The sequence below is a fragment of the Ctenocephalides felis genome, unplaced genomic scaffold (genome assembly GCF_003426905.1).
Source record: "Ctenocephalides felis isolate EL2017-DRISC unplaced genomic scaffold, ASM342690v1 CF-g0.4_SCAFFOLD_03570, whole genome shotgun sequence".
In the NCBI taxonomy this organism is placed as follows: Eukaryota; Metazoa; Arthropoda; class Insecta; order Siphonaptera; family Pulicidae; genus Ctenocephalides; species Ctenocephalides felis.
Genome location: NW_020539724.1, coordinates 7160901 through 7176780, shown reverse-complemented (window position 1 = coordinate 7176780; position 15880 = coordinate 7160901). Strand labels below are relative to the sequence as shown.

Sequence of the window (15880 nt, the reverse complement as noted above, 5' to 3'; positions counted from 1 at the left end):
AGCTACAAAGGCTAAATTGTAACCTAACAACCTGAGTTAATCGCAGAAGAGACGTAATACGCAAAGACAGGTCCAAAAATCCTTAAAAATTGATCCGTGATTAATGGACATCCTCTATAAATAAAACATGCGTGAAGTCAGACTAATGTTATATTTACATGTGTGTTATTTTTGAGGTATAAGCACCATATATATAGTTTTTTCACAGTTTTATTATCACAAAGATAAATTAATCAACTATGATGATTACCAATGATTTTATATTGCAAAATTATTCTTTCTCTGGCTTTGTTCAGCCCTGATAAATATGCTTATAATATATCAATGTGTTTCGCACGTTGCGTAAGTGTCATGATTGAATCAACGTAGTAATGCAATCGAATGGATTGAGTTAAACAATTGAGTTTCTAGTCTCCCATGGTAGTAATAATATGAAGGCTAGGGTCAAATTGATAAGATAAAAAAATAAATAAAAAAATATTAACTTCACTTTTTGGACACTCTCCCTCTTGGTCATACGTGGTGGAATTACCTCCACTCTTACACCAAAAATTACGTGCATTTTAGCACCTAGAAAAAAACTTATTTTTTTTGAAAATTTTTGATTTCTTTAAAATTCAGGTAAAAGAAAATACACGTAATATTTTACTTGATATTTTATGATTTTTTGCCAAGACGCCTCCTCCCCCCTTTAAGCCTCACGTGACTCCTAAGTAAGTCCTCAATAACAAAATTATTTTTCGCTGTTGACAAATTAAATTAAACTGAGCAATAATATGATGTAAAACTAGAATTATGAACTCAAATAAAATAAATACATAATTAAAAATGAAAATTATTTAGTGTAGGGAGTCTGTCACTTTAACCACAGGTCCATCAGTCGACAGAAAATACTATCAATGTCAATAAATCAATACTATCAGCATATTTTTTTACTTTACGCCATCAACTCTATAATCATCATACAAAGTTACAGTAAAATCCCAGACAACTACACCTGAAGTTCTCCTTGTAAGTCTATGTATTTTTGATTCATAAAACTTTAAGTATTAAACTCCTCCTTGCAATATATCTAAATACCATTATATTTCCATTAATATTATGACTGAAAATATTTCTACCAGCTCTCTCACTAAGAATCGAAAAGGGTTCAACGCAGTCTAAGTGAGGTTAACCGATCAACCTATTATCTGCATTAAGCTCAATATAAATGTTTTGATCGCATATCACAAAGCAATTTAAAGTATTGAACGACAATTCAAATCGAATTAAACAATAGATATTAAATCAATTTGACATCAAATAACACGACGCACATTTAAATCAATATTGTGCAATTGAGTTGAAGTGCTCGATGCTCTTAGAAGGTTATTACTCTATGGGAAATAGAAACAAACGCTGGAATAAATAATAAATTCTAAGGAGAAAAAAATTGTCTTGAATATGGATCTATTATTTGGTAATAACACCGATTTGATAGAGAAACAAAAATGTTGAAAAAAACAATATTTTAGAGGATGAAAAACATATCATAAGCTCACTCAGTAGCATTCTCGACTCACACGCTGGAGGAATTCGGTTCGAATCTCCAGCAATACCAAAAATATGAAATATTAAAGTAGATTAAGAATTGTTAGGTTGTAGAATATAAGAAAAAATTGTAATAGAAGTAAGAAGGTAAAAAGAAGTTTTGTTTAGAAGATGACAACATTTTGAGAAACAAGAAGAAGAATGAAAATTGAATGGAATTGTAGAAAGAAAATTGAATGGAAGATTAGGATATAAGAAGAGATAGTATATAGTATAAGAAATATATATGTAAGAATTGTATAGAATATGATGAAAAATAATGTGAATAATGTAGGTGGCTAAAAATGCTGTAAAGCGGAGGCCAATAAATTTTTTAAAAAAATTAAAAAATATCTATCTCTTCAAGTCAAATCATCTATTAATAATTCTGCACATATATTTATAACTTTACCATTCGTATCTCGTTTTTCAATCGCTATTGTTTTATTATTATTTCGTCTCCTATAGTTCACACAATGTTTTATGTATCAGTTCAAAGGCGCGAAGAGTGAATGCATTACATATAGGTTGATTACATGCTATTGTACATTAAGGTTATTTATAGAGCGTTTTTTGTTTTCGATCTGGGATTTGAAAAATATTTGCTTATATGCTATATACTAAATAGAATAGATACATATATAGAAATATGCAAGTCTGAATATGTATGAGCATAAACTGCATACAAGAGAACAAATGGTAAAAGTATACATGTATGTATGTATTCGGTATAGTTCGTTTTTTTGTTTTCGATCTAGCTCCTAGCTAGATATTTACTTTTCAATTGTGTTGAACGCAGGCAAAGAGTTATTTTCTAATGTAATGTGACTCATTAAAATTCGTATTTTAATTTACTTGCAATCGCATACCGACACAAAATACAATAGTAGCAACTCACTCTTAACTACTTTTCTAATGGCATCGTCACATACAATGATGTTTCAATCGGAGTGACAGTTTTATAATAATATTTCTGTTGTCGGGAGCGCAACTACGCAATACTGAGAGGACAATATATAATTATTGGTGGAAATAGGACAAAAATTGGATTTTACTTAAAACTTATTGAGGAATTAATATTTTTGATCATCATCATTATAAATTAATATACAGGGTGTGTCTGAACTCAACGTCAAGCTGAAACGAGGTGGCAGTATTGATTGTAACTATAAAAAAAATAGAAAAAAAATCCCACGCGGCTTGAAAGTTATGAGACTGATGATTTTGTTAAGCTATTTTGTTAGTTTAGAGTTTAAACAAAGGTTGCCAAACTTTTTGTGTGTTGGACCCTTTGGGATTTGCCATGAGTCTTCACGTGGACCACTTTGGGAATCACTTGTGGAAGGGTAACCATGAATAACATTTCTAAGGCCTTAAATTCTGGAATACCCTGTATATAAGTATATATGTATATTCTACTCACATAAGAGATCATAGGTATATTCCTCGCCTGAGCTACAATAGCTTCAACATGACACGGTCCTTCTGGTCCAAACAGGGCCGAAACGCCATCACAAAGCATTTCTGTAAGGGCCCTTGTAGCTTGAACTGTGTCGCCTCTGGTATCGTTCCAACGTAAGGCGAGGGTTACATTGGGTAAAATATCGGGACTACTATTTATCTGAAAAAATAAAAATAAAATTGATAATATAATCAGGTCACGTTTAAGAAGAAGTTCTGTCCTCAGTTTATTTCAAGTACAGCATTATTAATTTATTTTCAAAAAATCATTTAAATTAAAATCAAATATGTATATGGTAGAGCCACGGTAGAGCAAAGCGCAAATGTCCAATCTAATTTTAAGTAATTATACTATCTAAACCAGATGTAATACATCACATCACATAACACGTATCGAACAAAAAACTATCATACTATGTTCAATAAAGTTTCGAGTTAATTCCTAATTATAGAAATGTGTTTTTTTATTATTTTACTAAAATTTGTCATCTGTCTCTTTTTACCATAGCCAGGATAAAATGCAACATCCAGTGGCCAATCAGATCCAATGTCTTATTTTTAATTTTAAAGGAATTTTACAAAATAATAGCTACAATATTCAACCAATTCAAAATATAAATTGCATGGGCACATTTTTGACAAAGATAACACTGTATATATATAACCTTGATCTGGTACTTTGTCAGAAATACTCATCAGTAGATTTGGAATAACTATTAATTTAATTGCTCTCTTATAGAATAGTTTTTAAAAAATACTTCTTGTTTCTAAAACTTTTTGTTTTATTAATAATGTTTTATTAATAATCTTCCCAATAAGCCTAACCATCGGTTTCCTTACATCAAATCTATTTCGCGAATTATAAGTACAGTAAAAACTTAACAAATATTGACAAAACGTTCAATATGGAATTTTTTCAACAGTTCAATGCCAGTTTATACGCTTCTGTATTTACATCTAGCATATCATTAACATATGACTAACGCTAAATTTTATTTCAATAATTAACCTAGTAGCCGACATGCTTCGTTGAAATTGAATTTTATATTACACTATTTATATTGATAATTAACTCATTTCTAACTCAATTCTCAGAAATTGAAATGAAACATGTAGTTAAATTTAATAGAATTTATATGATGTTTGACACAGTTAGAGATTATGCTTGTGATTTTAAGCCAGCAATTGGAATAAACACATACTTGAATTTCTACCTAAATTGGCTTGAGTATGTTTTTGGTTTTATATTCATAAATTAACATTTTATATTGCAAATTAAGAGTCATAATTCAACAAAAAATATGCCATATGAGTATCAATTCTCCATAGTGCAAAATCTGTATCAAGTATTAATTTTCTATTATTACCTCATTAAGGGCCATGGTGACGGCACCAGAGACGGCCAAACCTTGCCGATCCTTCAGTTCGCCCTTGATGGCCGTCAAATATCCAACTGTTAAAACTTTTTTCTTGCCGATCACAGCGTGAGCCGTGGGGCCAATTGCTAAGCTCGTCTGCGTCAGAACGAAAAGCCATAGCAAAGGCCCCGTCGATACATGCATGTCCCGAAAACCTCTATGTCACCGATCTGGAAGGGAAGAAAATTATAATTAATAATAATTGAATCACGTTTAGTTATGTTTTCGAACCAACAATCAGAACTTAAGAGTTGCTTGATAAATCTCGGCGATATGTCGCTTTTTAGAAGACCCAACTGTTGAACCTATATTTTTTATAGGTATTTCTCTAATATTGATGATGTATTTAATGTGAATCCCAATGCCCCAAAAACCTATTTTCTCTTGGAAACATAATTATAATATTTTGTTATATATTATTAATTATTATTATTAGTATTATTATTATTATTATTAATTTATTTAGATCTTAATTTTTTTTATTGGCCTTGCTTACTCGAGCATTTAGCCACCTACAACATATTTCAACTACAATACAATCTTCATGTTGATACTATTTTCCTTATATCAATTCTATTCTTCTTTCTATTTTATATTCTATCCTATTCTATGTACTCTTCAACTTAACTTCATTCTTCTTTCTTCTTCTTTATTATCTATCATTGTATCTTCTATATTCTTACGTCTTCATTACTTCTATTCTTACTTCCGTTACTTCCTTCATTACTTCTATTCGATTTAATTTTTATTCTCAAGTCTTTTTATACACGATTGAACTATTTTTAATACTATTTCAAACTATTTTTAACTTTATTTCTAACTATTTTTTTAACAGTATTTCCATATTTTTAAATTGATGTTACATGTTGTTCAAAGTAAAATGCCCTAATTTTACAATATTCTCATATCAGTAAAATCTGCAATACACTTATTACCCATAAAAAGCTAAATATTGGTCAGTGTATGGGCGCAATATTGGTAAGGGGGCGTCTGAATTAATATTCAATATAATAATAAAAATCTGCATATTTCAAAAATACGAAATAAAATAGGATAATATGTAAACAAAATCAGCATGTTGCAAAGGCACTGAATAAAATACAATATAAAAATAGGATTTGAAATAGAAATAAAAATATTGAAAATGACCAATGTTTTAAAGCAAGACCTATAAATTAATAAATGAATATTCTATTTTAGAAAAATAAAACAAAATCTTGTATCAATAATAATCCCATATAATAATAATAAACTCACTCTAATAATCAAAAATCCCACTATGAAAATTTAAAACTAACTAAATCGAATTGAAATTACACTACCTTGATGACTACAAAAAACCAAGAAAATTTTCATAAGAATATTATTTTACACCTTAAACTCACAGTGATATAATCGAATCTATTTTTCGGTCGGTGCTGGGTTGATGTCCCATCTCTAACTACATATAACATTTCGACAAATATAAAAGACTGCTAATTAAATATATGAATTTTGTTCTATTTCTAGAAGTCTTGTGTTAGTTTCTAATAATCGCGTATTCTATTTATAACCCCCGGCCAGCAAGAATATTCACTTCCTAGTTATAATTTATAGCTTTTCAACATAAACATGGCTTGATTTATCTAAATGTGTTACAATTAAATTAACGATTAATATCGAAGTGTTAACATAACTGGATATTGAAATGATGTAATATCATATCAAGCTATAGATTTGGTTTATATTAAAATCAATCATTGCACTTTTTGGCTATATTTTTCTAACAGTTGGTGACTTTTTAATTGGTGCAGCAATGCCGGAGAAAGGCTATTTTCACTTCTACTATATTTTCAAGTAGAAACTGATGTCTCTATTGCATGACTCAGACTCTCTGAGTTGGGATCCTGAAACCTTTTGGTTGGAAGACCAAAGCTCTAACCACTAAGCGACGGTGAAGCCCTTTAGACATAAATAGTGTAATAGTGAGTAAGATATCTTAATTGGGCATTAAAATTCTATCAACCCATGATGTCAGATTTTATGAAGTTCTGGCTTTAAACGTTCAATTTTCAGTCAGTAAACCAAGGCAAGTGTTGGTAAACCATAAAGTATAACTCTTATGTTTATAATCCCATTCTCAGATGGATACCTACTATAAATAGAATAACAAACACTTTTATTGCTACAAAACTGCGTTTAATTGCCGCAATATGTCTTGCGGCAACAAATCCTACGTGAGATTTAATGAAAACCATGTGTATCAGCTGGTCAATATAACATTCATTTTCTTCTCTATAAACCATTTCTTTGCTGACCATTACTTACAAAAGGTTTATTGATAGATAGATTTCTTGGCAACTGATTCATTTTGATTTACAAACTATGCTAAACATTTCGAAGAATAAACAAAATTTTCATATAGCGCGATGTTACCTAATGTTTAGAAATGTGAATAAGGTCGAACATCTAAAAAGCTGTCGAAAAAATAGACTTATAAACAAACTGAGGAATAAATCTATGAATGGATCAAATTTATCGCGAAAAAGGTGAATACACCTTTAACAGATCGATTAGATAAATAAAATCCAAAAATGGTGATAATTAGATAATATATGAAAAAGAGAAAAATGATGTACAATACCGATCCTAATTGCTATTGCTTGGGTGGAGTGACTAGGGCGGATGCTGAGCACGCCATTATGGAGTGCAAAAAATGGAAAAAGGGTAGGCAAGAACTATGGAGGAAGATAGTAAGGCAAAAAATCTCCCTCCCAACCAATTTTATAACATTATTGGCAAAAAAAGGATATGCGGTGAGCTATACAATTATATACAATCAAATAAAATAAAATTGTAAAGATAACTTATAAAATGTATATGACTAATGTACGTGTACACAAAGTCAAAAAACAAACAATATCATCTTGTTTTAGCAATTAAATATATTAAACCAAAGAGCTGCAGAAGCTTTTTAATACTTTGTGTCTTTCATCTCGATCAAATAAAAGTTGCAACATAAGTCTGCCTATTCAACCATCAATTTCAAGTTTATGTAACAGCTCGCAATAATCTCATACAAAATCCGGATTTGTTTAATCTAATTACATTTGTCATTATTTTTTTAAACTAATAAGAACAACAAACATCACCACACACAACCAAAAATATGTATCCATATACATGAATCAATACAAGTTCCACATTATTTGTCCATCCCACCTCCTTAGAAAATTTTGGTGACGCGTTTCAAAACCTAGCCATGATGGCCGCTGTTCTGTAATATCAGGTCAAATATTTACATTTGTGTACATCGGTTCTTCATTGTTGTTTATTAATAAAATTTTAAAAATAGCACATCGACCATATTTGTATAAGTTTTTTTTGCTGTATATGTGTTTCCTTTATTTGCTATCTATTAATTTATTAGATAGAACAAGAAAAAAACTGGTGTGATCTACCTCGTTATAGACGGCATTGATGGATGGTGTTTATTTTCGGATGTCGATAGCGATTCTGAGAAATTTTATATTTTGAGTATAATAGAATTAATAGATAGTTTATTCATCTTGTATTTTTTATTTGTTCAATGTTTAAATAATTTATCTGATTTTTTATAATGCTATCTTATTTAGTAAAAATAAAAATTTCAAACCAATTTTTTTAACCCAATTTTATACCCACCACTAATACATTATATTGGTGATACTTATAGTTAGCACTATTTTAGATATTAGTAAAAAATGTTGTACAATACCAAAACTAATTGCTATTGCTTGGGTGGAGTGACTAGGGCGAATGCTGAGCACTCCGTTATGGAGTGCAAAAAATGGCAAAAGGTAGACAAGAACTATAGAGCATATTAGTTTTAAGTGGTACTTATATTAATTTGAAAATAATTGCAAAAATGAATGATTTCAACCAATTCATAGTTTACATGAAGTTAAGAGCAACTTAAGATAAGAGTGATGATTATCAAATTCTTTAGTGATTAAATAAACCAGTAATTAGAACAAATTGAGTACGTACTTGTACCACAAAAATGCAGACAATACTATTTATTTAGAAATATAGTTTATTTGGCTACTTGAAGATACAAACTATTGAAATCAAAATTAAACAAATTCACCAGGCTTGTTCAACTAAACAAAATCCCAGCCTATAAATATTTATGAAACTTGAATGAATGTATGTATTTTAAACATATTTTTCTGTATATCATTTTAGTTAATTTATTTGTTTATTTTACTCTTGTTTTTGAATATTGTTTTTTAATTTCAGCTTGCCTTAAATTGAGAATCCCAAAAATTAAGAGAAAAAATTCATCATTTTCTTATATTTGAATATTTTGACCCCCCAAAAATGCCGAATTTCAACATCAACCTCGTCGTTTACTACAGATGTAAGTGACTAGCTATACAAACATATGGTAGGTCAAAGTTTTTACTCGATGACATCATGTTCCTAAGTACACATGTGAACACTTATTGCTATTTTTAATAAACATATCATGTATTTACATATGTGGTTGTGAATTACTCTACTAAGTAACTTAATGTTAATTTTAAATTGCCTCAATCAATCATCATTTAGTACTTGTATCAATTTAATGTCGGTATTGTTTAAACTAACAGGCCATTAGTTGGCACAATAACGTCGTATTAAATTATGATTGTATCATTATTATTATTCAAACTTATGCATATATAATTTATTAAAATTACTGGGACGCGATTCATAATTCATTTGCATATGATACAGTTTTTTTTAGATCTTTAGATTTTTTCTTGCGTGAAGTTTATGAATGCGGTTAGCATTGAGATTGTGTTTTTTGCTTGGATTTTTGTATCTGGTTTATGCATCTGATTTAGGAAGTGAAGTAGCCAAATTGTGTATTCAATGTGAAGGTAATAAGTTTAAAAAGTTGGATTCTTATAAAATACTTATATGACAGAATATATTTCCATATTAGTTATGGATGTTCTTGGGGTCTACTACTATTTTGCAATGCAATGTATTGAATGTATGTATTTTCCACATACATTGCATATGTGTACCTGATTTGCTTTCGGTTCGCGTTTTGCAAGCAGAATCACTATGCAAGTTTTTTTTTGTCCAATTGATAAGTAATGTTTATTTAAGACGCTATTAATAGATTTTAATGAGAGCATCGAGTCATTAAGTGTACAACTGATAACAATGCGATATGTAAATTTAGTTGGATGTATTTAATTTACGTATTTCAATATCGGTGGAAGTGCATAAGACTCGCACTCATATTGAAAAATATACACACAAATTATATATATATATATATATATATATATATACTCGTATATATATATATATATATATATATATATATATTAGGGTGGTCCTTAAAATGGTCATTTCCGAATTTCCTTGCTCCCAGGGGCTCAAATGGTTCCAAATTGATAAAAAACAATTCCCTGAAAGTTATAGCTCTTAATATTAAAAAAAAAATTAAAAGCGCAATTCCATTAAAGTTTGTATGGAAGGAGCATGGAAAAAATTTTGAAAATTTAAAAAAAATGTTTTAGGTATAACTAAACATCGAACATCGAAGCGGGATCAAATCCAGAACCTCTGGATTCAGCTCCCGTTGCTCTAGCCACACTTACCCAGGAGCAAGGTAAGAGACTTATAAGTGAGCATTTCAGTTCCTTTACCAAAATTAGTTGTTTATAATTATTTGACAACCAAGACAAAGAAATATATGCGAATACATACGTAGCAGGTGAAGAGCACCGAGCTCGTCGGTTGGAAGTCATGAACGCACATATGAGCCGAGAAAGAAGTCGAATGCGCGGAGTCTATTTATAGAATATCTCTACAAAACTACACACAACACACATAATCTACAAACATGTGAGGACGACACGGACACATAAAACACACAACGCACACATTGCGCGGGATTGAGACTCTTTCAGATCGGAAATCGGAAAGGAAATGATATTTAACTCATTTTAACAATCGACCATAAAGGGACATTTTCAAATAATAATTGGTGGATATCATTATTCGCTATTTGCTGGGTTAGGAGGCATCCATTAATCACGTAGATAAATCAACTTTTAAGGAATTTGAGACCACTTGGCGATATTTAAAATTAACATTCCCCCTCAACATCATGTGTATTTGTAGTACCTAGAAATAATCCTAAAAAAATTGACTTGTTTTGGAAAATTTTGGATTTTAGGTAAATAGACGTGATATCTTTACTAGACCCTCCATTTCCTTTTAAGCCTCACGTAATTAATGTGCGCTTACTTAAAAAAAAATATGAATGTGTGATTTACCAAAGATAATTGTTAGATATTAGTATTTACTTCCTGCCTTCATAGTAAAAATAATTTGTAAGTAATTAGAACTCGCTGGATTGCACATTTTGCTTCTAATAATAAGAAATCTTAGCATCCGCTTCAAGATTAATGTGCATCCATCAAAAGATGGAAATAATAATAATGAAAATTTGATTGAATATATAAAAATTCAATAATTGAATGTATTATCGAAAGAGAAAGTTAACCACAATTATGTTTTCATTTATTGTTACCTAAATTAATTTAATTAATATATAATTATTATTTAATGGGGGAGGTGTTTGACAAAAGTGGTTCCTTAAGTGAGGTCTAATAGGAGAGGAAGTGTTTGTCAAAAAATATCACTTGAGGAGTGTCTAGTAAAATACAAAAGCGTGTATTTATATTTCACCTGAATTTAAAAATAAAATCCAAAATTTTTCAAAAAATGTCCAAAACGTGTACGATTTTCTCTAGATAGGTTTCCAACTAAAATACACGTGATGTTGGGTGAGGAAAGAAGTTAATTGTGAATATCACCAAGGAGGAGGTTAATTAACTTTCCGTATGGTAAATTATAGTAATCGCAAAACAATCTAAAATTAAAAAAAAATCTTTCAAATTCTTATTAGGATTTTCGTACACATTTACATTTTAGAAAAAATGTATGTATTTGTGTGTGTGTGTCTTCGGATACAAATTTTCCTCGACGCTTTTGTGAACACAGATCAACCGATTTGAATCATTCAAAAAACATTCGATTCGTATTGACGAGCTGAAGAGATTGTTTTTGATAAAGCCAGGTGGAGCTGATTCATAGATACGGGACAAAAAGTTCCATAAGTGGTAAATTTCTTAAAAAAATTCAAGTTTCAGCAATTTGTCTTAAGGCACAATGCCATGCACTACTAGTTTTATTAGCACATGATTAATGGAGAGTCCCTAAGTCTCTAATATAATAATTTCTATTTTTCAAGTGTGAAAATAGTCTTACATGAGTCCGTCAAACGACTGGGTCGTGTATGCGCGCTTTATGGTATTCGCATTCAACAAGTGGCATTGAGTGGTTTCAGCGGCATTCATAATTTTTCGACATCAAATTTTGTTAGAAAATAAAAATACTTCAAAAAAAATTATGGATGTCGTGCCAAATTTATTTTTGGATGTATCTTTTAAATAAATGTTATGTATATAAATATACATATATATGAATCTATATGTTACTGTATTACTAACTTTTTTTTAAAGACAAACCAGTCTAGAATTTAAAAAAAAATTATTTTGTGTTTTTTTATATATTTTCACAAAGTTTAACTATGCAAGAATATGTGTGCAATAGAATATTTCAAAATTTCAATTATTTTCGGAGATATTCCAACAAACTTCTGGTATATAAAGTCTTAAAACCAATGTGGACTTACGGCCTTTCTCTCTGGGATACTGCAAGTCGAACCAACAGAAACATTCTACAAAGAACCCAGAACAAAATCCTTAAGAAAATACTGGAGGCACACAAATACGTTCCTAGTTGGCAAATCGATCAAGATTGCAATATATACACAGTAGCAGAAGAAATCAGAAGATTCGCATCCAAATTCAACACAAGATTGGAAAATCATCCCAATGAACTTGCGAAAAACCTGCTCTCTACAAATACTGTTAGGAAGAAGACAAAGCCCATTAGATTTAGCATATATAGTTAATATACAATTTAGATTTATAATTATTTTCTGTATATATTTTACAAACTTAAAATGACTACCACTGGGTAGTATTTTGAAATAATATTCCACACTTTAGTAGATGGAAACACAAAAAAATCGGAGATGTAGCTGTTTCATCATGATAATCCTCATCTTCTTGAAATTGTCTTTTTCGATATGATACCCACGATTTCTCAGCTTCTACTGGACCGATTAAATCGAACTTTTCACAGAGTCTTCTTTATAGACTTCTCTTCAGTATGAACTACACTCAATACCAAATTCCGATTTTAACTATTTTTTCAAAATTTCGAGAATACCAAAAAACTTATAATCATAATGTATGAAATTTTTTTCAAGGCAGTCGCTATTTGTTTTTTTTTTAACTTATCCTTAGTTCATACATTATTCTAAGTTAATATTACATATTCATATATTTTTCTTTAAATTACTTGGAGAGCTGAGATGGGTAGGTATGTTCAAATTTTGAGACTCTCCAGTTCAACACAATTTAAAATTGAAACTTTATGACTATTTTTAAAATTGTGAGGCAAAGAGGATTTCAATGTTAAATTATATATATATATATATATATATATATATATATATATATATATACCGTTCATTTATCCCTTTCTTCCTGTTCGTTTCTCATAGATCAAATAATGAATAATTGTCGCGGAAACGTAAGCAGATGAATTTGCCATAATGAAAAGCGCGTCAAATGTTCTTCTCGTCTTTGATGTCGACTTGCATGCAGAGTTAGTAATGAGCCAAATGCGAATACAAGTCTTAGGTACTCAATCAGCCGTCTGTCAGCTCTGAAATAGGCTAATGGACTGACTGAGAGGCTAAAAGACCATACGGTTCTCGTATGTTTTTTACTATATAAATAGTAGTTGGAATATTATTTTGCACAGTTCTGTGAAAACAGAGTACAATGAAAATTATGCCTGCCAAATTTAGTATACAGATGAAATTTTTCAATCAGGAAGTCCATAAATTGTAGTGTAGTATGTTGTTTCAACGCGTAATTGATCAGTACCTACGTGAAGTATCATGATCAAATCCTTGAATTTTTCTAATTTTCAAAAGTAGGAATTTTATTTTGCACATTTCGCCAACAGGGAAAACAGACATACCGATCAAATTATTACACAGACAAAAGTGTTCATTTAGGAATTTGATAAATTGAAGTGGAGTATACTCCTTCAAAGAATATCCAATTGATCCCTATGTGGATTTTCGTGATTGTTGATGCAATTGTGTAACTTTCATTTTTTTATTAAAATTTTTCTGTATTTCTAAAACGCAATTACTATCACCTAAATTACTCAAATAATGAGACTTACGACCAGTATTGATTTCGTAATATAATTCGTTCGACTTATATTTGAAACTACTCCCCAATGCTATCATAATTAATGGAAAAAGATAACTTATTTAATTCGTATCTTGTGATAATTTTTCTTATATAAGTGGTCACCAATTATGATGTTCTTTGAATTAGTCTATTCTTCTGATATTCAATTACTATCCTTTAATTTACAAAAGTTAGAGATTTTCAGATACCAAATATTAACCTAAGGCAAAATTTTAAATCTATAAGATTGCTTCCCAATATTATCCTAATTAAATATAGATTTTTTAAGTAAAATCTTACCTTTTATTTAATTCGTTTCTTGTTGCGCATAGAGACCTCCTTAACCTGTAACAAAGAAAAAATATATGAAAAAGCATCCATAAAAAATGCAATAATTTATAAACTTGACTATTAATTTTTGGCAAATATAGAATTTTATCTATACTATTAAAAAATAGTTCTGAAAATCTATCTATATAATTGATAATTGCTTAACTAATTCTACTTAAAAAATTTCACCAAAATATGTAGAAGACTCATCTAGAAAAAAAAATCAATATATGTAAATGATAATCATTTAGCTGTATAAATTTCGGGAAGAACATCGAATTGTATGTTTAGAAAGTACTGAAATTCAGTTTCATTATTTTGTTATTGAAAGGATTGATTTGATTATCCATGAACGTGGGTGTCGATTCTTTCTCTATTACCCCCTTAGATTGAAATTTTCATCCAATTTAGTTCTTTTCCGCATAAAGGAAAGATTCGCCATTCGCCACTAAGCAATCAGGTTTTTATTGATTTTTCTTCCAATAAAATTTTCTAAACAAGGACTTCGCATTTTTTGTTTGGTCTTCACCGTATCGATGTCATCTGCACGTGTAGAGTATATTTACGCACATTTTTTCTTATGTGTGTGTTCCAGTTGGATGGAATTTTCCTTAGAGTATGATTTGTGTGTATTGACATTGTGTGGCAGCCTGGTCATTTCGTGATGCTTTACGAGTTTACAAAGTTAGCCCGTTCCGCACTAAACGACTCGAAATGAAGGGCAACCTATCGCATTTTCTCATCGCGGCAAATAATTGGACGGCTGGGAGGGAAATTGAATCAGGAAAACGGATAGACGACCAGAAAAAGGAAAATAGGCAATAACATGGATCATCGATTTGGAATGTCGATAATTTTAATGATCGGTGCAGAAAAGGATGAATTTCTATACATTGTTATAATGGTGTTGGTAAGAATCACCAGATCAACTACCAAAGGTAATAGATAATTAGTAGAAAAGATTAGTAGAGAGAAAAGTTGAATGGAGTAAAGTTATATTTTTGGATTCAAAAAGTTATGGATTTAAGTACAAAACATCAGATCAACTGCCAAGATCATTGAAAAGTTAGTAGAAAGATAGGATGGTTAGTAGAAAGAGTTAAGAGAAAAGTTGGATGGAGCAAAGTTCTACTTCTGGATGGAAACTTGGTAAGTATCATCAGATCAACTGCAGAATTATTAGAAAGTTAATAGAAAAGATAAGTAAAGAGTTGGATGGAGTTACGTTGTAGTGATGATTGGAAAAAGTCCTAGATTTTGGCAAAAACCATCAGATCAACCGCCAAAATTATTAAAAAAGTAGAGAAGATTAGTAATTAAAAAATTAGTTGGAGAGAAAAGTTGGATGGAGTAAAGTTTCAGCCTGAGATAAGAATCAACAGTCAACTGCCAAGATCATAAGAAAATTAGTAGAAAAAAATAGTAAAAGAAAAGTTGAATGGAAAAAGTTTTAGATTTAGATAAGAATCATCAGATCAACTGCCAAGATTATTTGAAAATTAGTATAAAAAATTAGTAAAGAGGAAAGTTGGATAGCAAAAAGTTGGATAGAGTAAAGTTGGATAGAGTAAAGTTGGATAGAGTAAAGTTGGATAGAGTAAAGTTGGATAGAGTAAAGTTGGATAGAGTAAAGTTGGATAGAGTAAAGTTGGATAGAGTAAAGTTGGATAGAGTAAAGTTGGATAGACAAAAGTTGGATAGACAAAAGTTGGATAGACAAAATTTGGATAG

General features: G+C 30.1%; 1 protein-coding gene across 1 annotated transcript in view; it reads right to left on the bottom strand.

Moving 5' to 3' along the window:
* Positions 1-15880, bottom strand: part of LOC113382703 (receptor-type guanylate cyclase Gyc76C-like) — a 46599-nt gene that overhangs the window by 19323 nt on the left and 11396 nt on the right. The window contains exons 2-4 of the mRNA XM_026620930.1: positions 14120-14164; positions 4398-4618; positions 2993-3190 (exon numbers count right to left, since the gene is read on the bottom strand). Of these exons, the coding sequence (XP_026476715.1) occupies positions 2993-3190; positions 4398-4592 (393 nt within the window). The 5' untranslated portion in view covers positions 4593-4618; positions 14120-14164. The remainder of the gene's footprint in view (positions 1-2992; positions 3191-4397; positions 4619-14119; positions 14165-15880) is intronic.